This window comes from Aedes albopictus, chromosome 3 (genome assembly GCF_035046485.1).
Source record: "Aedes albopictus strain Foshan chromosome 3, AalbF5, whole genome shotgun sequence".
NCBI lineage: Eukaryota > Metazoa > Arthropoda > Insecta > Diptera > Culicidae > Aedes > Aedes albopictus.
In genome coordinates, this window is record NC_085138.1 from 359,867,534 (window position 1) to 359,889,834 (window position 22,301).

A 22,301-nucleotide genomic window follows, 5' to 3' on the forward strand; every position below is an offset into this window, starting at 1 on the left:
CTAGAGGACGTTAAGTTTATAAGAGAAAATTTGAGATAATCATTCTTTTATGGTCCGTCACGAAAGGGATATAAAACGTTCATTGTTTCGAAATGTAATAACGTCCTTATTTGAAGTGCAACTACAAAGTTGTCTTCCAACAAAATGTTCACTGATGTATGCCCTAAATCTTCAGAGGGGAGAGGATTTTTAGTGCTGCTTAAAAGTGCCTTTGTCTACAAGAATTTAAAAAATTTGATTTCCCCATACAGGAAAATTAAAATTCCCGTATTAGGGCTCACCCAAACCGACGCGACTGTCGCTGGCAACAGCGATTTTTCAGGTGAGTGAACATTGCAGCCGTGCAGCGCATTTTCAAAAGCACATACTGAAAAAAACCGAACTACGCTTTACGCTAAAATTATAAACGATTGTTTACTCACTTGTGATAATTTATCGGTACAGTTTTCAGTGCGATTCGATGTTTCATTTTCCATTTGTGCTTTTGAAAATGCAAGGTTCGGCTTTAATAACCTCAACTGAAAAATCGCTGTCGCGAGCAAAAATCACGTTGGTTTGGGGGAGCCTTAAAACTACCATTCGAGAAAGGAATTGCATCACGATTTTTTTTTTTTTTTATTTTGCAGGGTTTCATTTGGACCCATTTGCAATTATTTGTGACCACGCGGTTTTGTGTATTCGAAATTTTGGAAAAATCGACACGGTTTACTGCCCCATTCAAACCGTTCATAAAAAAAAGGTTGTATGAAGCGTAGACTTTGGCCAGAACCCCCCCTCTCCCCACTCCCCCTAAAAAGTCTACGTGGTTTATGAACGGTCCCTGTGGGAACTTCAGAGCGATGGCCATATTGAATGCCGCCTACAAAGTGCCATCTCAGACTATCTTCCGTCGTCTGTCATCTAAAACTAATGAGTTCGTGGGAAGTTATCAAGCCGACTTCATAGACGACCGGTCGACATCAGACCAGATATTCACTGTACGGAAAATCCTCCAGAAATGCCTTGAATACCAGGTCCCAACGCATCATATGTTTATCGACTTAAAAGCGGCATACAACAGTATCGACCGCCTCGAACTATGGAAAATCATGGACGAAAACGACTTTCTTGGAAAGCTGACTAGAGTAATTAAAGCAACGATGGATGGTGTGTAAAACTGCGTAAGGGTTTCGGGCTCATTAGAATCTCGCCGGAGACTGCGACAAGGTGACGGACTCGTACTCTGCAACATCGCTATGGAAGGTGTAAACCGAGCTCAACAGCCGGAGTACGTTTTTCACAAGACAACATGGACATTGGATATCATCGCCAGTCCATCGTTGCTTTAATCAGTCTAGTCAGCTTCCCAGGAATTTTGAATATTTGGCCGAGCTATTTTTTCAATACCCAATGCGAAGACAAATGGCTGAGGTGATCATCAATCACACAATATATTCCTAACTATAGGTAAAGTCGCGTGATAATCCCCTTTCTCCCCACTCGTCATCGACAACCGCAAACGAACAACTCACGCGACAAGTGAGTGAGCGCGTGAGCAAAAAGAAAACTGATAATCAAGAGTATGTATGTTCTCTCAATACAGTACAGTACCATAGAGCACAGTATTGCTGCTACTAAGTAGACACTTGCCGCTAGTATGAGCTTGTCAGCCGGCCGGCATTTAGTACCACTTGAAACACCGCGCTCGCTACTACACAAAACGACCACAAATTCTTCACAGGTACACATTTTTTTGGTGACAATTCGGAAAATCGTCGCTTTTCGGTTCTTCAATTATTCATACCACGAAAAGAGCCGTACTGCTGCTCGCTGTGTAGATTGTTCTTTATCCCTCGCCCTCCAAAGCTCACCAACACCACCCAAAAGCTGATGGAAAATGTGTGGGGGAAAATGTGACAACTTGTCAGCTTGCGGCTGGCGGCGGTAGAAGTTCCCCAAACGTGTTTCAAGAGTCGCGCGCGATATCTGTGCGTTGAGTGTGAAAATGGGCCAAACTGTGGTGTGCTGGGTGAAAAACCTGGAAAAATATTGGAGCACCATCGACAGGCGCGCGTATCCATCATAATCAAATATTAATTCACTCAGTGTGACGGTCCGTCCTGATGGATTCGGAGCCGGTGGGCCGTGGTGGTATCAACGGTACGGTGAGCCAATAAAGACTGGAACCGCGAGTGGCAATTAATGAGATTAGAAGCGGTGTGCTTTTGTGGGAATACATAGGAGGAAAGCCGTTAAGCTTACGTTCAATGTGGCATTATAATAGCAAGATAGCAAAGTTAGCTTCAGACTGAAATTTGCAGATCTTTGTACAATGTGTTAAATATTTCAGTTTTCATGGAATATGAATCTTCTTACCGTTTTTCAAACCATTTACTATACATATGTATGAACAGTAAGCTATGACCACTTACTTGTGTAGGTATAGCAGATAAGTAAAATAATCTTTCGCCAGAAGTGCATCTACTCAAACTATAATTTGATAGCTATTAATTTTAACTACTTAGTCGGTAATTATAGAAAAAGCACCATCATCATCCGAGTTGCAAAGCGAACAGCAAACAAAGTGACTATCTTCAATGGGGTCATATTTTGCGGAAATGCAACGCGATAAATCATTTCACTGCTGATGCTAAAATGCCGCAGTATGTTGGGACAATATTCGACTGTTGCCCGTTGTACATACAGGGGATACTCAAAATAACTGGGATAGGTAAAATTTTCACTCTTCAAAAAAAGATCAACTCGCTGTAACTTTTCGAAAAGGCCATCAAATATTCTACTGTAAATATTTTACTGTAAGTTCATCAACTAGTTGTGTATCAGTGGTCAAAATTTGGAAAAGATCGAGCCATTCTACATGAAGTTATAAAAGTTCTAGAAAAAGGTATAACTATTCGATAGCCAACTTTGAGCTGTTATATCTCCGGATTCAATGAACCGAATGCAATGAAATTTTGATCATCCATGACTTATATAATAAGCTATTAAAAACTTTTGACTAAACTTAAAATTCTTTACACGAAATAAAATTATTACAATTGGATTATTTTTCTAATATGCCACCAATTTATCCAAAACTTCATCATCGTTTCAAAATTCGAGATTGTTATTATAGTTCATTTAAAATCCCTTCAATTGACTTCAATATGAATATGTTTTGAAAGGAAGTAACAAAATAACCAGCATAAAATTGAAAAAGTAATGGGATGCATTTGAAAAATAGAAAAATTTACTTAAAAACATAGAATAAATTAAACCGCCATAACTTTTTCTCTTATAAATAATTTTAAATTAAGTAAACTGTTTTTAAAAGTTCATTATATTAGTCATAAATAATCAAAATTTCATTGCATTCGGTTCATTGAATCCGGAGATATAACAGCTCAAAGTTAGCTATAGGATAATTTTACCTTTTCCAAGAATCTTTATAACTTCGTGGAAAATGACCCGATCTTTTCCAAATTTAAACCACTGATACACAACTAGTTGATGAACTAACAGTAAAAATTTGAGCATATTCGATGCCCTTTTCGAAAAGTTATAGCGAGTTGAACATTTTTTGAAAAGTGAAAATTTTACCTGTCCCAGTTATTTTGAGTAACCCCTGTACATAGATATGGTTGACCGCATGGTCATCTAATGAAATTATGCCAAATGGGTGATTCAACGGTACGTTTACTGCAACCAGCAACAACTGGATTTCAGGATTGTAGCTTTGTGTACGTACATGCAAATAGTAACTCTTTTGCTTCATTGACTAACTATTTACGGTTATAGATATGTTAGAGTGATAATTCGATTTTGCATTTTGGATCCGTCAAAATATCAGTGAGTTCCACCTTCACTGTTGTGTAGTATGTACAAAAACTGAAGAGGATGCTGAGGGAGGATAAAACTGGGATTTTTTGGTGAACAGTTACTCCATTTGTCCAGATACCTGGAGGTATCTATGGAAAAATCTTTGGAGGTATCTCTGTGAAAGAATATCTAGAGAAACCTCAAAAAAAATCCATAAGAAATCCTTGGTGAAATTCCAGTTGATTTTTTGACGAAATCCCTCAAAGAATTCGTGAATAAATTTCCCGACGAACTACAAGACTACTCTGCAGGAATTCCCAAAGGGCTTCTTGAAATCATTGCCCGAATTCAACTTTACATAACATTGCACCAATACATATTTACAAAAATGCGACGCTTATCTTATTTTATAACATTATCCATCTCACGCAAGATATTTGGCATATAAATATATATCCAGAGAGGCATCCCCAAGGAACAATCACTCATTTAACCCGCAAACACCCGGGACGATCTACTTTTGGCAGAAATGCAATATCTTCTTTGTTTTAAAAGCTTTTACCCCGGATTTTTTTATAGTCAAGGGGAATAGTTGTGCTAAGAAATGCATGGTACCTCCCGTCTTTGCACCCTCCCCCCTTTTGCGGGGAGGCGAAAACACGTGGCTTTTTTTTTTGTATTTTTCATAAAATCTACATGTTTTTGCTGAAATTTCATCGTTTTGCTAATCATCAATAGTTTTCACTGATCCTAGACATGCAATGTATTACTACTCATCATAGCCTGTTGAAGTTTTGATCCCAGAGCTATTCTGAGGCCTCCAAAGTATTCCGAAGTTTGTGACATAAATCTAACATTCTCAACCAAATTTTATGCACGATGAATGATTACAGAACATTGTCTAGGGTACTCAAAAAACCTCAAAGCACCCATAGAAAATTCATGGTTAATGAATTGGGTGATCTAGGTCATCCAATCTACTCTGGAATTCATTTTCTTAAGATCTAAAACATCTACCATCGTTTGTGTTCACTCTGTCCAAGAAATTTAGTCACGTTAATGTCCATTACACCTCACAATGCTATGAGCAACTTGATATTGTGGTAGTTGGACATTCCGTGAAATACAAATGGCCTCCAAAAAACACTTTGAAGTTTGGCTTACGATATCTACATACTGTCTCATGCTTTAGTTGTGAAAATTTTTCGTGGAATGTAGTCTATAGTGCTGATGGAAACTCAGTGCACATCTATAAAGCTTTTGGTACATTCATGGGATATTCCAGGCATTCCAAACTATTCTGGAATTAGGAACTTCAAGATCTACAGGCTCTACTCTTGTTTTTCTTCAATCTATTGGCATAATTCTTTCACGATTGTGACAGTTGCACCTCATTATATTACGAGTATTTGTATTTATTGCTATTTGGGTGTCCACTGGCATACAAATGGACCCAATGTATTTTGAAGTATGGGTCGCAATACAGATAATCTTAGGATATTTCTATTGTAGCGAATGCTTGCGGAATATAATCTTACGCTACTCTTAGAACCTTAGAGTGCAATTCTGATAACTAAGCAACATTTACTTGGTGTTCTAGGTCATCCAAACTATTCTGAAATTAAGACCTTCAAGCTCTACAAGCTCTACTCTAGTCTTCTTCTTCTTCTTCTTGGCGTAACGTCCTCATTGGGACAAAGCCTGCTTCTCAGCTTAGTGTTCTATGAGCACTTCCACAGTTATTAACTGAGAGCTTCCTCTACCAATGACCATTTTGCATGCGTATATCGTGTGGCAGGCACGAAGATACTCTATGCCCAAGGAAGTCAAGGAAATTTCCTTTACGAAAAGATCCTGGACCGACCGGGAATCGAACCCGTCACCCTCAGCATGGTCATGCTGAATACCCGTGCGTTTACCGCCTCGGCTATATGGGCTCTACTCTAGTATATCTTTATTTTATCGATGTACTTCTTCCACGATTACCTCTGTTGTATCTCATAATTTGTTGAGTATTTGTGTTACTTCCCAGTCAACACATGATCGCATACGATGTTGAATAAGATACAAAAGTGGAGGCGATACACGCACACTTCACACGCGTTTAAATAGAATAATGTACGCATATGGCCTCCACTTCAGCATCCTATCCAACATCATATAAGACTTTGTGTTAGCTGGGTGGTGCATCCACTAACATACAAATATTCTTTATGGTATTTGGAAGTGTCGGAAATTACCCAAGAATTCTTCTAGACGTTCCTCGGAAATTCCTCCAAGAGTCCCTCAGAAATTCATCGTGATATTCTCCGAGAATATCTCTACGAGTTCCTAGGGAATGTCTCAAGACTTCCCGTGAAATTCTTCAGGAGTTTTCCAGCAGTTTCTCGAAAATTTATTCAGGAACTATGCTGGAATTCCTTCAGGAGTTCCTCTGGAATTACTTCAAGAACTTATCGAAAAATCCTGCAGGAGTTCCTCGGTAATTCCTTCAGAAATTCCTCGAGGATTCCACAGGAGTTCCCCAAGGATTTCTTCATCCATTCCCTAAAAACTCATCAAGGAAGTTTTCCAAAGAGTTCCTCCAGAAATGTCTCCTGGAAATCCTCCAGGGATTCCTCCAATAATTTTCCTAAGAATTTCTCCAGGAATTCCATCCAGCGGAAGTTCTTCCAGGGATTCCTTCAGGAATACACCCAGGGATTCCTGCATGGATTCCTCCATGGATTCATCCAGGAATTCATTCAGGTATTCCTCCAGGAATTCCTCCAGAGCTCCCACAGAAATTCTTCCAAGATTTCATCCAGCAACTAACCCAGGGATTTCTTCAGGATTCAAGGGATTCTTCCAGAAATTTCTCCAGCGGTCCCTCCAGAGTTTCCTCCAGCAATTCCGCCAGAAACTACTCCGGAAATTCCCTCAGGATTCATCCAGAAATTCCTCCAAGACATACGTTAAGAATTCTTCCAAGAATCCCTCCAGGAATTCCAAAAAAAATCTTACTGTACCTTTTCCAAGAATTTTACCAGAGAACCCTCTAAGATGTCTGCCAATAATCCCTTCAGGAATTTCGCTGGAAATTTCTCCGGAGATTTTTCAAGAAATTCCTTTAAAAATTCATTTAAAAAATCCTCCAGAAATTCCTTTATGAATACCTCCTAGATTCTTCAGGAAACCTCCAGAAATTCCTCAAGAAAATACTCCCGGAACAACTCCAGGGATTCAACCGAGAATTCTTTCAGGGATTTTTTTCAGAAATTCCTTCAACAAGTCCAATATAAACGCTAATAAGAATCTCTCCAAGATCTGCTCCAATATTTATGTCAAAATTCCTCCAGGAATCCATCCTGGAATTCGGCCAGGAGTTCCTTTATAAATTTCTCGAGGAAAACCTCCAGGGTTTTTCAATAAATACCTCCAGAAATGCCTACTGGAATATCCCCGGGAATTCCTCAAAGAATTCCTTCAGGTAATACTCATAGAATTTCTTGGAATTTCTCCAGGAATTCCTCCAAGAATTCCTACTAGAATACTTCCGAGAATTTCTTCAAGAATTTCTTGAAGAAATTTCTGGAGAATACCCTGGAGGAATTCCTGGAGTAGTTTCTGCAAGAATTCATGCGAAACATCCTGAGAAATTCCGAAAGAGATTTCCATAGCAATGCCTAGAGCTATCCCGGAGAAGTTACAGGTTACCTTTTAGAATCTTTACAAATAGGCTCAACAACATTTTGTATTAAATAAAACAGTCATCCCATAGAAGAACGATACAGTGCAACTCCAATTGTCATGAAACTTGATGGGTTTGTAGTTCAACGAAAATAATTAGACCCGTATTTTTTTTTTTTCATTTCATCATTAGGGTGACCAATTTTCAGATAGGGTGGTCCTAAAAATCAAGGTTTTTTAGAACTAAAATTTTTGAAGAAATCATAACTTTTGGACCAAATGACCGATTTTAAACTTATTCTTCTTGTTTAAAAGCTATTGAATTGTAGATTTAAGAAGAAAAAAAAACATGAAGGAGCCAAATTGTGTTTAGGTGTAAAAAATATGCATTGGTTTAAGTTTTTTACGTTTTCATGGTCTCGGGACCGAAATGGTACTCTGATTTTATATTTGTATAAGAAAGTTCATGAAATTTGACGTAACGTATCAAAAAATCAGAGATGTATGTTTTTTTAGTTTTCGAGATATTTTTTGAATATAGAGAGTCATATGTATATTTCAATACTAGCTGCGCTAAAAATGCCTGACGCCGGGGCCCGTAGCGTAGTGGCTACACGTTCACTTCATAAGTGGATGGTCATGGGTTCGATCCCAGCCCCGGCACTTCGTCAGCTGCTCTTCCCCCGAGAGCGGCTGGCACCTGACCCTCTTCTGAGCTCCATAGCTCAAATGAACCCGGATGATTGAATATCGGCGAAACGGCAACTCACAATGGACCCCCAATCGGACTGGAAAAGGTAAAAGAGCCACACATCAACATCCTCGTGCTCATCATTCTACCATGGACAGGGTAGAAAGTGACAGCAGTGCAAAGGCTGCCAGTTCGATATAGTAGAATAAGAATGAATAGAATACATTTAGGCGCTGTACAAAGTATAAGTGCAGCTGCCAATTGGAATCGCTCACGCAGTGCCCAAGTGGACAAAAGAGCTGTAATTTAGATTAAGTGGTTGAAGAATAAAAAAAATGCCTGATATTGTAAATCCTCATAAAACTATGCCTTGTATTGCTTTTTTGAGTGATTCCTGGTCATTTTGGTATCTCTCATAATAATCCAGTTGCATAATTTAATCATACTTGACCATACCCGTACCAGGTGAGTTGCTAGCATCTCGATATTGTCAGATTTCTTGAAACGTAAACACCGCGCGGTCGATGAAATGTTTCAAAAAGGGGCTTTGCACAAAAGTTCACGCGGTCTATCGTTTTCGAAAGGAACAGCCGCACCGTAGGAAACGCCGCCATGTTATTTCCTATTAGGATCAAGTAAACGGGGAGTGAAAACCGCGGCCGTACTTTTCGGAAGCGATAGGCCGCGTGCACTTTTGTGCAAATCCCTCAATAAATAGATATCATCCCTTCCCTGCTATCCCTCCCCATCTGCATATCGTATTTCTTATCGTTTCAGAGAGCGAGCAATGGTACTTAAGCCTAGGCTTGTTAGCCAGGACACAGTGTAAATGCCTGTGCCCCATCCCTGAATCAAAATGGCCCAAGGAGTGACAAAACCTTTTTAGCTACGTCACTCCCAACATTGGTGTTTAAATATACTAAAACACTTACACTCACATCAACACATCTACATGTAATACTCAGATACACTCAGAAAATCTTGTCGCATCACTCGCTTATAGTGAATCCCAAATCAACCGAGTGAGTCGCTGGCCTTTCATAAAGTAGGTGTCATATCATCACATCCTTTCCTATCCTCGTAACGGAGAAAATGGGCTTGGTCGGCAATGGAAGTTTTCATGTTTTTTTTTACTTCAACCTCTAATTGGATAGTTATTTCTTCCCAAATAGCATTCCATAAGCAATTAGAATAGGAGTATTAAAGTTTTAACATGGCAACTTTCAGTACCGTCAAACGGGGTTACTTGCAACAGCGGTGTAACTTGCTACACGATGACATACATTAAATGTGAACTATTTTCTCATAATAATGAAAGCCAGTATGCTCCACCATTTCGATTATCAAAATTATGTGTACCGGAGATCGTTTTAGTGTAAAAATGAGTTTTGTTTTATATTTATTGTTAAGCTACACTGTTAAAATGGTTTGCTCATTTTATCCCATAAAAACAAGTATGAAAATCGTGCTTTACCTCTCTCCTATGGAAAGTGCGATAAGCCTGATGACCTTGTTTGTAGTTAACGTACCTAATAGCTAGTTTATCTGAACGATAAAAGTTTCATAAACTTATCGATTAAGTAATGTAAAAAATCATTAGGGGGATTCACTTAACGGCGTAAACTGATTAAACTGATTAAGTGTTGCGACCACCAAGGCAATCTTTGTTTATTTTATTCACAATTTCATGAAACATTACAAATAAGCAGAAAATCATGGCTTACGCAGCAATTTAGTCTGTTTAGTGAGTACCCCTATTATCATATTCGACAACCACTATGAGGTAACTTGCTACAGTTGAAATTAACAAAAAGTTCCATAATTTATTTTCATTTCACGATATTTCAGATAGAATTAATCGAAATAAATCACTTATTGATTACGTAACGTGCTCATTTTCAAATGTCGACATAATTTTACCATTTTTTTGCAAGTGGCTTTCAAACATTGTAAAGGACTTCCATATTTTGAAATTTTATTCATGTTCCATCTTGATGACAGTTTAATTCAGCTTATGAACGTTCTAAAACAATCACCAACATCTATTCTGAGCCTAGATGTAGTAAATTAGTTCACTAGAATGCCCAAATTGACGGCTTTGATATTTACAAAGTTCAATGGGTGTTTAAATCATGTTATTTTAGCTGAAGAAGCCAAACACCACTTCAAACAAAAAAAATACCTAAAGATGATTCACTTTACCTTTCAACAAGTTACATTAAACATTGTTGACCTTTTGTAACTAGTACTGAGTCACGAGATCCATGTATACTTTGTAATTGAGGGACGTAAGACCTGCTGTGGAACGATATACTCTCCCTTGTAATAACTACCAACCCTTTAATGAAAAATCATATTTCAGTTGGTTAGTGTACATCTTTTCAAATGCTTTTTCAAAGCATTTTTCATTAATTACATCGAACACTTATAATTTGACCAAGAACTAGAATGCTAGTGCAGTTTAATGGTAGCTAACTTAGTCATGTCTCATGTGTTGCAAGTTACCCCACAGATGGGGTAATTTGCAACAAGCATGTATTTCACACCTCCTTATTAGGTGGCAACGTATTTTGGTAAATGAAGTCCTGCATGATATTCTACTCGTGGTAATTAGTGTACATGTTGATTTACAGTTTGTTTCAAATGTTTAGATTTTCGATGATATTGCTTCAAAGTCGAAAAGTGTTGCAAGTTACCCCATTTGACGTTAATCTACGGCAATCTACGAATTACTCCGTTACCACGCCATGTCACGCATTTCTGGTCATTTTGGTATCCATAGTTTTATGAGGAGTCAAAATATAATCAAATTAAAAAAAAAAGTTTTGTATGGGAAAATTTCGCCTTCATATCCCGAAAGCAAGTGAAACTCCGATTGCCATGAAGCTAGGCCAAGTTTCATGACAATTGGAGTTGCACCGGATAGTGTTGAAGAAAAAATATCATAGGGTAGGTAATCAAAATTTGAACCAAATTGCGGCTTTCTGAGGCAGTGCAAATTTTGATTGATTTTTTCTCCCACATGGAAATAATTTACTACGGCAAAATCGTATGTACATGAAAGCCACGGGTATAAGCTTTCTGTTAAATGGTAAAAAGTTTGTATTTGCACCTAATTTCATTGAGATATTCGATTTTTCATCAACAATTATTTTAATCTTAATTTGAACCATCGTAATCATAATTTGAACCAATTTTAATCTTAATTTGAACTACTGGCGGCAGCAGCTCGAGCAACTCACAAAACAGCCAATTCCACGCTAAACAACTAAAAATCACATGAATCTGCTAATTTTCATACCTATTTTTCATTAGGAAGTGGAATCTCAACTCAGAATGTTCGAAATTCTTTAGGAATTTGGAAACTAAATTTGGAATTTTTCATCCCCCAAGAGTAAATAAAGCAACCACTAGCGCAATATACAGGCCAACACTGGAAGCTTACCCCCCGTTTACTAGTTCAAATTTAGATTACAAATGGTTCAACTTAAGATAACATTCTCCAAGTAAGAATCACTTAAATTTGATAATTTTATGACAAATAATGCGGAATATTATTCGGTTGACCGATTCTACGATAAATAAGCTTTCATTCGACGTATTCACATATTGCGTGTGATGCAATGCATGAGCTGTATGGGTGCATCGAAAATGTGCTATCTCTGGGGGGAAATAGGTGAAATCACAGTGATTTTTCAATTGCTTATTTTCGATGGCAAAAACGCTTTTTTCAATGCTTTCAAAGTTTATGTTATCACATTTTATTACGGAAAGCTGTTTAACATCTTTTTCGGGACAATATTTGCCCAAAAAGTTCATCATTTCAATGAATTTCAAAATAGTTCAAATTAAGATAATATTTTGACTAGTTCAAATTTTGATTTCTTACCCTACTGAAAAAAATATCATACTGAAAGCTCTATCTATAGCAGAACCAGCTTTATGAAGAGTATTTGAACATAGCTAACATGAATACTTTAATTAAGCCAACTTGTCCCACTGTTATACATTCTAGTAGTGTTTTTAAAGTGTTCCGTGTCGCTAGTCTGTAGTTTTAACATAAATAAATTAGATTGTTAACGAATAACTTTCTGTGGAACAGTCTGATGTCAGTCGAAGGCAGTTGAAGAAGTGGCACAACTTTTCCAAAAGGAAATGCACTTTGCATTCCTTAACTGTGTTCTTCAAGTCTCTAGTTGAGAAGTAACTTCCCAAGGAACATTTGCATTTCCTCTTTGTTTGCTGTACCACCGCGCCGCGCCGTCAGGTGTTCGTCGTACTAATACTAACTGCCATGGGAATCGAACGATTTTGTAACACTCGGCTCCGAGCATGGTACAGAAGGAAAATTGGATTATTATCGATTGATTGACTTAAAAGTTTTTCCGAATAACGACGGTGGTTGGTGGCGCCACATCGTTCGTATGTTTGTGTCGGAATGAATTTGTTTCGATGGCAGTTTGAATGATATGTTGGTTTGTAGACGCTCACGTCAGGTGATATGGCATTCATAGTTAATGGGATTGTCCTCCGTCGATTGTCTATTATTACTCTCTATACCGACTTGTTCCTGGGTTCAATTAGGGCTGGATTACGGGACGTCTGCAACGGCACATCGTCGCATTGAATACAGAAGTGCGATCTTATAACTCGAGAAGAGAAAACTTCTTTGTCTAGTAGCAATTTGTGTCGTCGTCACTATGACGATATGCATTTCAAGTTTCTTGATTCAACCAAGTGGGTAATGAGAGTGTATCACGCACTCTGCTCTGTTTACTGAATTGACGGTATGTATATGCTCAATCAGCTGGTGTCTGACGACGTACCTGAGTCACAGCATGTGAGTGTGGTCATGACCTGTGCCGGCCGCGACGACGATGATTATCATAATCTTCGCTGAGCATGATCGCGAATATTTTATTTATAAAACACCATCAGAATGGCGAAGGCTTGCCTCTCATTCAAACAAGATTGTGTTGTATTGTGTAGCAATGCTTGTTATTCGTTTTGTTATCAGGAAAGGATTTGCGGCTCTCAGGTCAAATCCGAGTTCATGAAAACTAATGCACACCCTTATGTCGAATGTCTAACAACTTATCACGCTAATCTTAGCACCAAGATTGTTTTGAAAAAATAATTCCTTAAATCTACAGAGCTGATGATAGAAATAGCAGCAATCATGGAAAATAAATAAAAAAATATCACAATTTACTAGTGATGTTTTTAAAAAAGCATCAAATAATCTTGTACCGACTTTTCGAACCCTCTAAGGAGAATTCCCTCTTCGAATGAGTGTAATCAGTTTCGTACATTTTAATTCCGCCCTATTTTGCTTATGCTTTGACAGAAACGCGAATTTTGACTACCACTTGTAATCTTCCTCTCAGTATCAGTTATCCACTGTGGAGATTACAAGTGGTAGGCGAAATACGCGTATCTGTCAAAGGATAAGCAAAATAGGGCGGAATTAAAATGTACGAAACTGATTACAATCATTTGAATCAAATAATGTTTAAATTAAAAGTTGAAAAAAAAACCGTGAAGTGTTCAACCGAAAAATCTTTTTTTTTCTTAAATGTTCGATTTTTTAAATAATAAAAAAAAATTTTGTATTATACATAAATTGACGGGAACATTAGGAGTGTGAGGTAGAGGTTAAAGAAACTTTGACGCCTTTCCACACAGAGGGTCAAAACTGTGATATCTGTTCTGTATTGAAAGTGTTTTTAAATGAAGAAAATTTGATATTTAACTGCACTGGACGCAGCATTGTTCTAATCATTTACATTTCCGCTTTCTTTCTCATTGCAGATCATTTCCTCACACGCGTTCAGCGCAGCACGCAAGACCGCACCACGTTTGCTCAAAGTCTAACCCGACCGGCACGGTACCCCAACCCCGGCCACCAGGATGCATTTCGAATGGGCGTACGGTGGCGTCAACGCTTCCGTACCCCGAAACACCGGGCCGGAATGCGCCAGTTTCCTATCACCCACTCGGAAACTGGTGGAAACCGTCGTGGTGATTCCGGTGTGCATTATCGCAATCAAAATGGCCATCAACCGGATGAAACCGATCACCTTTCGCCGGAACACGCCCTTCATCTCGACCCCACAGCATCACGGTAGTTCCTTGGGCTTTCGAAGCAGTAGTATTAGCCACCTGGCCAATGCCAGCAATCACAATCTGCAGCATCACTACCAACGGATCGGAGGCAGTGGGCACCTCCTGGAACCGGATCATCGGGAACTGTTGCTACAGCAAACGCACCACCGGCGATCGTCCTCGGTGGAGTACTGTAGCTGCCATCGGTGTAGCAGTGCGGCCCACAATCCCACGACCAGCTCGGCCCTCGAGGGGGAAGCTCCCAGTTGGGCCAAGCAGCTGCTGCTGGTCACGATGACACTGACGCTGGGCGTCGAACTAGGCTTTAAATTCGCAACTAGGACTGTTATCTACATTTTAAATCCTTGCCACATTACCACGATAATTCAGGTCAGTCCGATTAACTCCATGCGGTCCCTCAAAAATTTAATTTCGTGTAATTCTTTCAGATTTACCTGCTGGCGTGTAACAAACCAAAGAAGAGCACAACCGCATTGTTCCGGTTGCAGATGAATGTTCTGAATGGACCTTTCCTAGCGTTCATGTTTCCGGAAACGGACAGTCGTCAGCTTCCATTGGAGGCATCCATCTACTGGATCCAGCACGCGCTGATGTGCATCATTCCGGTTTACCTCTTGCGAATCGGCGGTACGGGAGGACATGCGGTCGTTTGTGTGGGAAATGTTAATAAATGTTTTCTGCTTTCAGGAGTGTACAACATGGAGGCACTGAACGATTTTACGTGGAACGTTATCGGATACGCCATAATCATCCTGTATCACTACATTGTGCTGCAGATAGTTGCCATTGTGAGTATTTTGACTTAATAATTTAGTACACTTTGAATAAGGTGGTACTTTCCACAATACTTTCATGAAACTCGGATTTTGACGGCTTCGCAGGTTGTTAAATCAAAACGAGTTTTTATCTAACCCGACGTTTCGACACTTTGGATGGTGTCGAAATGTCGGGTTAGATAAAAACTCGTTTTGATTTAACAAGACTGTGTAACCGTCAAAATCCGAGTTGCACAGAATACAGTCGATTCTCCCCCATCTATACTTTCATGATTCATTGCTATTCTTTAAGGTGAAGGTTGCTCGAGATCATAATAATAAGCTTGGCTCCCGCTCTAATAACCCTCTCAACCACCCACTCAAAACAAACAAATCAGACAGCGCACAGTGTAGTGTGACTTGGTCAAATAAACTAACAAAAACATTCCAAAATGAGCTGTAGTGAAATAGCAGTTTTACCTTTGAATTTTGGCACACATTTGATTTCTTGCATATGCCCACCAGCACAATTTGTTCTTATAAAACATTTTAAAACTTATTTAAATTCCTACTTTGCCCAATGTTTTCACCAATTATCCCATTGTGCACCACTTTATTTACGTTTTTGTTGACAACTCTCTCCTCTCTTCTCTTGTACTTTTTCTCTCTGACCGTAGAAAATACCGTGTTATGGGGTGACATTATTTGATGTAATTTCAACTCCTAAACAGCGTACGATTTTTCTGTTATCTATTGAAATTACATTGGCAGTATGATATTTAAAATAGTTAAAAAGATTAACAAAATAACAGTCTTGTTTCGTGATAAACATGAACTGCGGTTTAATCAATTTCACCGTACGTTGAACAATACCACTCAGATTAACGGTACGCTTTTCCGTTTTAGCGAACCGCGATGTAAATTGATCCGGGTTTTCGACCACGAAAGTGGAAAACGCGTAAGTTTTTCGCGATAAACGGTAGATCAGGCGAAAGTGAGGACAATTTCACGTAATCGATCAATTTATTACAGTGCTGTGTTGTTTGGAAGACTGCTAAAAAATGGTTTAAAAAAGGTGGAACGCACTAGACGAAGAAAAAAAAAGTGCAGTTTGTGCTACATTTTGGCACGAAATCGTGAAAAGACTGTGAAAAATGCAAAGTAGTACTTCCCGACGGACGAAAAATACAGTTGTCTACCACCAGTAGCAACCTAAGTGCATTTTGAGAAGGTAAGCACGTATAATTTTGAGAATTTGTTTGTTTACTTCCGCGCTACTCGACGGCTAGGGTGAGGGGAAGGAGGTATAAGAGAGAGAGTAGCGGCCATACTCGCTGCCATTTTGTAACCCCAGCAACTATGTCCTTAACCTTTTATGGGAGTTACATCATGCGGCCTGCGCTAGTGCAATTCATATTGAATATGACCTAAAATGGACGGTCACGAGTTATATGGGCCTAGAATATATCATAAGGGTTAAGCATGTGAATCTGCGGCCACCCTAGGGCACATTAGCCTGTGTGTGCTTTCTAGTCTATCTACATTCCGCTTCACTTTGAGCGCATTCGACTATGGGGCTGTCCATTAATTACGTAAGGGAATTTTTGCGATTTTCTGACACCCCCTCCCCCCCCTTGTAAGATTTTTTGTATGAGAACCCAAAAATTTTTGTATGGCGCGTAAGATTTCTCAAACCCCCCCTCCCCCATAAACCCTTACGTAATTAATGGACAGCCCCTATGCAGTGGCGCCATACCGTAGTATGGACACCGCTACTGACGCGAGCTGCTTTCGCTTACTCGAGACAACTGTCGAACTGTTTGACATCATCCTAGATAATGCCGTAACCACCACGCTCGCCTTCTTACAGGCATACTCGACATGACTACTGAAGTTCAACTAGTCGTCGACCATGACTCTAAGAAGCTTCAGTGAGCGACTCCACTCGATCGAGCACCCGCCCGTGTCAGTTGCCTCGACCTCATCCCACGGTGCTTCATTTACCGTTATTATCAAAAAAAAAAATAGACCATCAAAACCTGAAACGCCATTCTCTTTCTTCATCATTCCTACAACTCTGGGCAAATTTTTAAAAAAATCGTTAGACGAAATTTTGAGTTACGCCCTTTTAAAGGGCCTAACCCCTAAAAAATCAGAGTTTCTATAGAAAAACATCATATTTCGTAACAGAAGCATGTTTCTGCCATCAAAATTTGAAACGCCAATCTCTTTCTTTATCATTTCTACACCTCTGGACAAATTTTTAAAATAATCGTTAGGCGAATTTTTGAGTTACGTCCTTTTAAAGGGCCTAACCCCTAAAAAATGAGGGTTTCTATAGAAAAACATCATATTTCATAACAGAAGCATGTTTCTGCCAACAAAATTTGAAACGCCAATCTCTTTCTTTATCATTCCTTCACCTCTGGATAAATGTTTGAAATAATCGTTAGCCGAAATTTTGAGTTACGCCCTTTTAAAGGGCCTTACTCCTAAAAAAAATTGGGGTTTCTATAGAATACCATCATATTTCATAACAGAAGTATGCTTCAAAGTCCAAAATAATGAACAGTATCATTAATAATGCTACAATTTGATACTATGCACTAATATTGAATGCATTGTGTATAAAAATTAGCCATAACGCCAGTATAAGTGAAGTATTCTTTAACCTGTAGGATACGGACGTTGTTGGCTTCATTTACTATTATAGCCAGAACAATATATGTACAATGATAAACATAAACGACAGTTCATTTACTTTTTCATTTATATAGTTAATGTACACCCATAAACTGAATTTCAAAAATAATGTTGGTCAAATTCTCCAATTACGCCCATTTGAAGGTCATAAGTACTTATAGTAGAATTATTATAAAACTTAGTTTCATTTGATCACGTTTATTCTTCGGTAACGTAGTTTAGATGTTAAATATAGAACTATCATTACAATTGATCATCTCAATCCTTAGTTTTGTATGTTTATTAGTTGAAAACAGCATTCACCAATAAATCTAACGAATGGGATAGGCACATGCCATCGCTTGTTTTGTCTTTAAAAAAGCAATACAAAAAACTTACGTCCCACGCTATGAATGGCAGTTGATACAAACATGATTGCTTCCTACATGTTTGAAAATACTTCCCTTATATTAGCGTAATGGCCAATTTGTATACAAACATCAATACAAATAGCCAATATTAGCGCATAGTATCAAATTGTAGCATTATTAATGATACGTTTTATTATTTGGGACTTCAAGGCATGCTTTTGTTATGAAATATGATGTTTTTCCATAGAAACCCTCATTTTTAGGGGTTAGGCCCTTTAAAAGGGCGTAACTCAAAAGTTCGCCTAACGATTATTTTAAAAATTTGTCCAGAGGTGTAGAAATGATAAAGAAAGAGATTGGCGTTTCAAATTTTGATGGCAGAAACATGCTTCTGTTACGAAATATGATGTTTTTCTATAGAAACTCTGATTTTTTAGGGGTTAGGCCCTTTAAAAGGGCGTAACTCAAAATTTCGTCTAACGATTTTTTTAAAAATTTGCCCAGAGGTGTAGGAATGATGAAGAAAGAGAATGGGGTTTCAGGTTTTGATGGTCTATTTTTTTTTTGATAATAACGGTAAATGAAGCACCGTGCATCCACCCTTCCACTATGTCAATCGCATGCACTGCCGTCAATTTCACCTCTTCGATCGACTCACCGTATACCACCAGGATAATGTCGTCGGCAAAGCCAACCAACTTTACTCCCGGTGGTAGTGCTAGCCTTAATACGCCGTCGTATGCCACGTTCCACAGTACCGGGCCCAAGATGGATCCTTGCGGTACCCCCGCGGTGACATTGTACTGTTTTTGGCCTTCCTCAGTGTCGTAAATCAGCACCCTGCTCTGGAAGTAGCTTTCCAGAATACGCCTTAGGCTAGCCGGGACACCTAAGCGAGTTATGGCGCGCTCTATGGCGGCCCAGCTTACACTATTGATGGCGTTTCTAATGTCTAGCGTGACGACCGCGCAGTACCATATGCCTCTTCTCTTTTTCTGCAGCGGAAACTCGGCCAAAGCGTATGCCTCTTATGGCGTGCATTTCGATGCACTCTATGTCCTCTCCGATAAGGATACCGATAGGCACCATACCAGTGATGACGCGCATCGTGTGACACGGTATGGTACGCGCCCGCAATTCTCAGTTACATAAGCCTATAAGTACTTCCCAGCTTACCACGGTAGCTTTCGGTACTTAGCGCCGTGTCCCACGTCGGGCCGCCATATAAGGTCTGCTGGCAAACACCGCAGAGCTATTGAACATCATTCAATCGTCTACACACTACACTAATCAGCACCATCTCAGTTTTGTGGTGATCCAATCCCAGATTCCTAGAGTTCATCCTCTCACCCACAACTGCGATGGAAAGAGCAACAGTCAATTGTACTTCTTCGATCGATTGATCGTAGACCACCGTAACATCGTCATCGAAGCCGACGACACTTCAACCGAGAACTTTAACCTCAACATCTCGTCGTACATGACATTCCATAACACCGGACTCAGCATGGAACCTTGCGACACTCCTCAGGCACGCGTTCACATCCAGAGTCAATACTGCACAGGCAGTAGCGAATCCCCCTCCTCTAACCCTGGAGTGAGTGCAGTCTCGGCGGTCTTTGTAACCGATAAGATAGCGCCTACGGTCGACTTCCCCTTCCAAAAGGCGAATCGGTTCCTCGAGAGACCATTTACACCCTCGGTGTGCCTCCTCAACATTCTTTTGAGGATGATCTTTTCGAGCACCTTCCCCACCGTGTCGATCAAGCAAATTGGTATATATGCCGACGGGTCTCCGGGTGGTTTCCCCGCCTGGCGAAGCTCTTCCGGAATGGCGAGCTCTTCCGTTTCGGTGACCTCGTCTGGGTTCTTAACCTCCTCTGCTGTAAGAACCCTCACTTCGAACCCTTCGCCAAGGACTTCTTCCGCCAGACTTTTGTAGGCGGCGCCCTTGTGTTCCTTGTCACGCTTGAGCTCTAGGATCATTTCATCCGTAGCAGTACGTCTAATATTGCGCACGTCGGCTCCCAGATCCACGAGCTTGGCGTCGCTTCGCATCGTCCTCAAGACATCAGAGTACTTAGACTGTTCGGTCTTGACGATGAGCGTGTCGCCTTTCTCGCGCTTGGCATCTACTCTTTTACGCCTTCTTAGTTTGGCGTTCCTGATCTCCTCGATCTGCGGTTTTTTCTTCTCACCTGACGGCTGCCTCACCCCCTTCTGCGAGTGTTTATCACAAGTAGTCGCATGCGCCACACCTTTTGGACTTCCTACGGAAGTGGCAGCCTCCGTATGGGTAAAATTCGTAACCTTTACTTTTTATGTTGTTACTTATGTTACTTATATTGGACTTTGTGGACGCAAAGTCGATGATCTTGCCAAGCTGCTGCTCAGCCACCTCAATTGCGGACAGCCCTTCTCGGTTTTCGTTGATGACCGGGGATTGGATCGGAGTTCTTACGCTGTAGATGCGTGCGCAGCTTCCTACTCATGACTCCTCACTTCTCCTTAACGGAGACCTCGCCAACCCATTTCTTACGAAGGGGCTCGTCGCTACCACTTGAATTCTCTCTCTTCTTGGCGTAACGTCCTCACTGAGACAGAGCCTGCTTCTCAGCTTCCACAGTTATTTACTGAGAGCTTCCTCTGCCAGGCCCGCCCTTCCCAGATTCCCGGGATGCCTGGTCGGGGTTTGGGCATTACTGCCTATCATTTTCAGTGTTAACAATCTCCTGGCCTTGCCAGCGTCCTTACTTCCTTACCTGACGGCTGCATCACTTCTGCGATTTCTTGTCGTAAGCAAACGTGTCTGGTGTATCTTTCGGGCTATCCGCGAATGCTAAGGTCTCCGGGCTCTACTCATGAACTCTGCTGCTGTCGTAGTTGCCTTTCGAAGTGTCAACTAGGCCGTAATGGTTTTCAGGTCCGATAATGAGTGACAGAGGCATACCTCTATAATGCTTATTGCATTTTTTTTTGTAAAACTATATGCTTTCAATAAGGGTTCTTATGAGTAGGTCGAGTTCTGAAGTAAATTCCAAGGGACATACCGATACCTTTGAAATGAAACAGCTCTTAGAAATACCATTTCTGTCTAGATACAGTAATTACTTATCTCAACTGTTCCTCCCCTTTCAGCCCACGCAAGTAAACCTGAACCACATGCTCTGCGCAGCAATCAAGGACCCGTTCGATGGGCCCAACTACCGCGCCGCGGCCGTAGTCCACGAGGCCATCCTGTGCACCCTGCTCTGCAAGCTGGTAACATTCCTGTTCAGCCCTCTTCCTCCGCCCATCATCACCAATCCACCGTTCATCAAAAACGGAGGCTCAGCCAGTGCGGAACCATCCCTGGCCGGTGGTACCCCATCGCCTTTGGCCGCTTCGTCTGCCCCGCCGGGAGTCTCCACCCATCACTACATCCACTCCCGGCCGTCGTCTCGGCCCTCATCGCGATCTTCGTCGCCAGCCAAAACCGTTTCCATGCTGCAGGAGAACAACATCATCATCAAGACCAGCAAGATTGACTAGTGGTCATCGGATGTGCCATCGCAGGCAGGATTCGACCGAAGCTGGACCACGATCAGCGGTGGCAGCTGAATCGGCTCCCAGTGTAGATACATTTCATCTGACTTGGCACATAGCTACGTTCAATTGTTTGATCTCCGATACCATTCCACTCGGAAGATTTTTTTTTGGGACAGGTCCAAGAACTGAAACCACACACCCGTACACATCATAGTCTTGTGAATTCTTAGAAATACTATCCTGTAATCACAACCACATCAATCCAATAACCACGTTTTTCCACCTCCTTTTCATCTGTTTATGGGTGTGGATGCGACAATCGCGTCCATCACCCACTGCTAAAGGCAAAACGCTTCAGATGATAATACCAACAATGTAACTTATAAGGTTAAGAATGTATGCGGCCGCTGAGTAACAGCATACAGAAGAAACAAAAAACACACTGTTGAATGCCTTTTTATTGTAAATAGCAAGTTTAAAATTGAAGCAGAACAAAAACTCAATTGATCTGGATAAACAAGTAGAGTTAGAGTAGCTTTTAAATAATTCACAAAAGTGTGGTAGAAGGAAACGGAACGAGCAAGTCGATGGAAGGAATAAGTTTGAAAGTTAAAACAGGCATAAAGAAGCAGCAAAACCTTATTTCAATAGTTCTTGAATGGTATTCCACGGCATCCATGA

The 22,301-nt window shown here is 40.3% G+C and overlaps 1 protein-coding gene across 3 annotated transcripts in view; it reads left to right on the top strand.

The window, feature by feature from the left end:
- LOC109428905 (transmembrane protein 164) overlaps positions 1 to 22,214 on the top strand; it is a 91,150-nt gene extending 68,936 nt beyond the window's left edge. For 2 of the 3 annotated variants that reach the window (XM_029874979.2, XM_062855376.1), the window contains exons 2-5: positions 13,970 to 14,653; positions 14,713 to 14,911; positions 14,972 to 15,072; positions 21,231 to 22,214. In XM_029874979.2, the coding sequence (XP_029730839.2) occupies positions 14,069 to 14,653; positions 14,713 to 14,911; positions 14,972 to 15,072; positions 21,231 to 21,623 (1,278 nt within the window). In that variant the 5' untranslated portion in view covers positions 13,970 to 14,068 and the 3' untranslated portion in view covers positions 21,624 to 22,214. Of the gene's footprint in view, positions 1 to 1,607; positions 1,721 to 13,969; positions 14,654 to 14,712; positions 14,912 to 14,971; positions 15,073 to 21,230 lie in introns of those variants that run through there. The other variant, XM_019704745.3, reaches the window with a different exon arrangement.
- Positions 22,215 to 22,301: the final 87 nt, after the last annotated feature.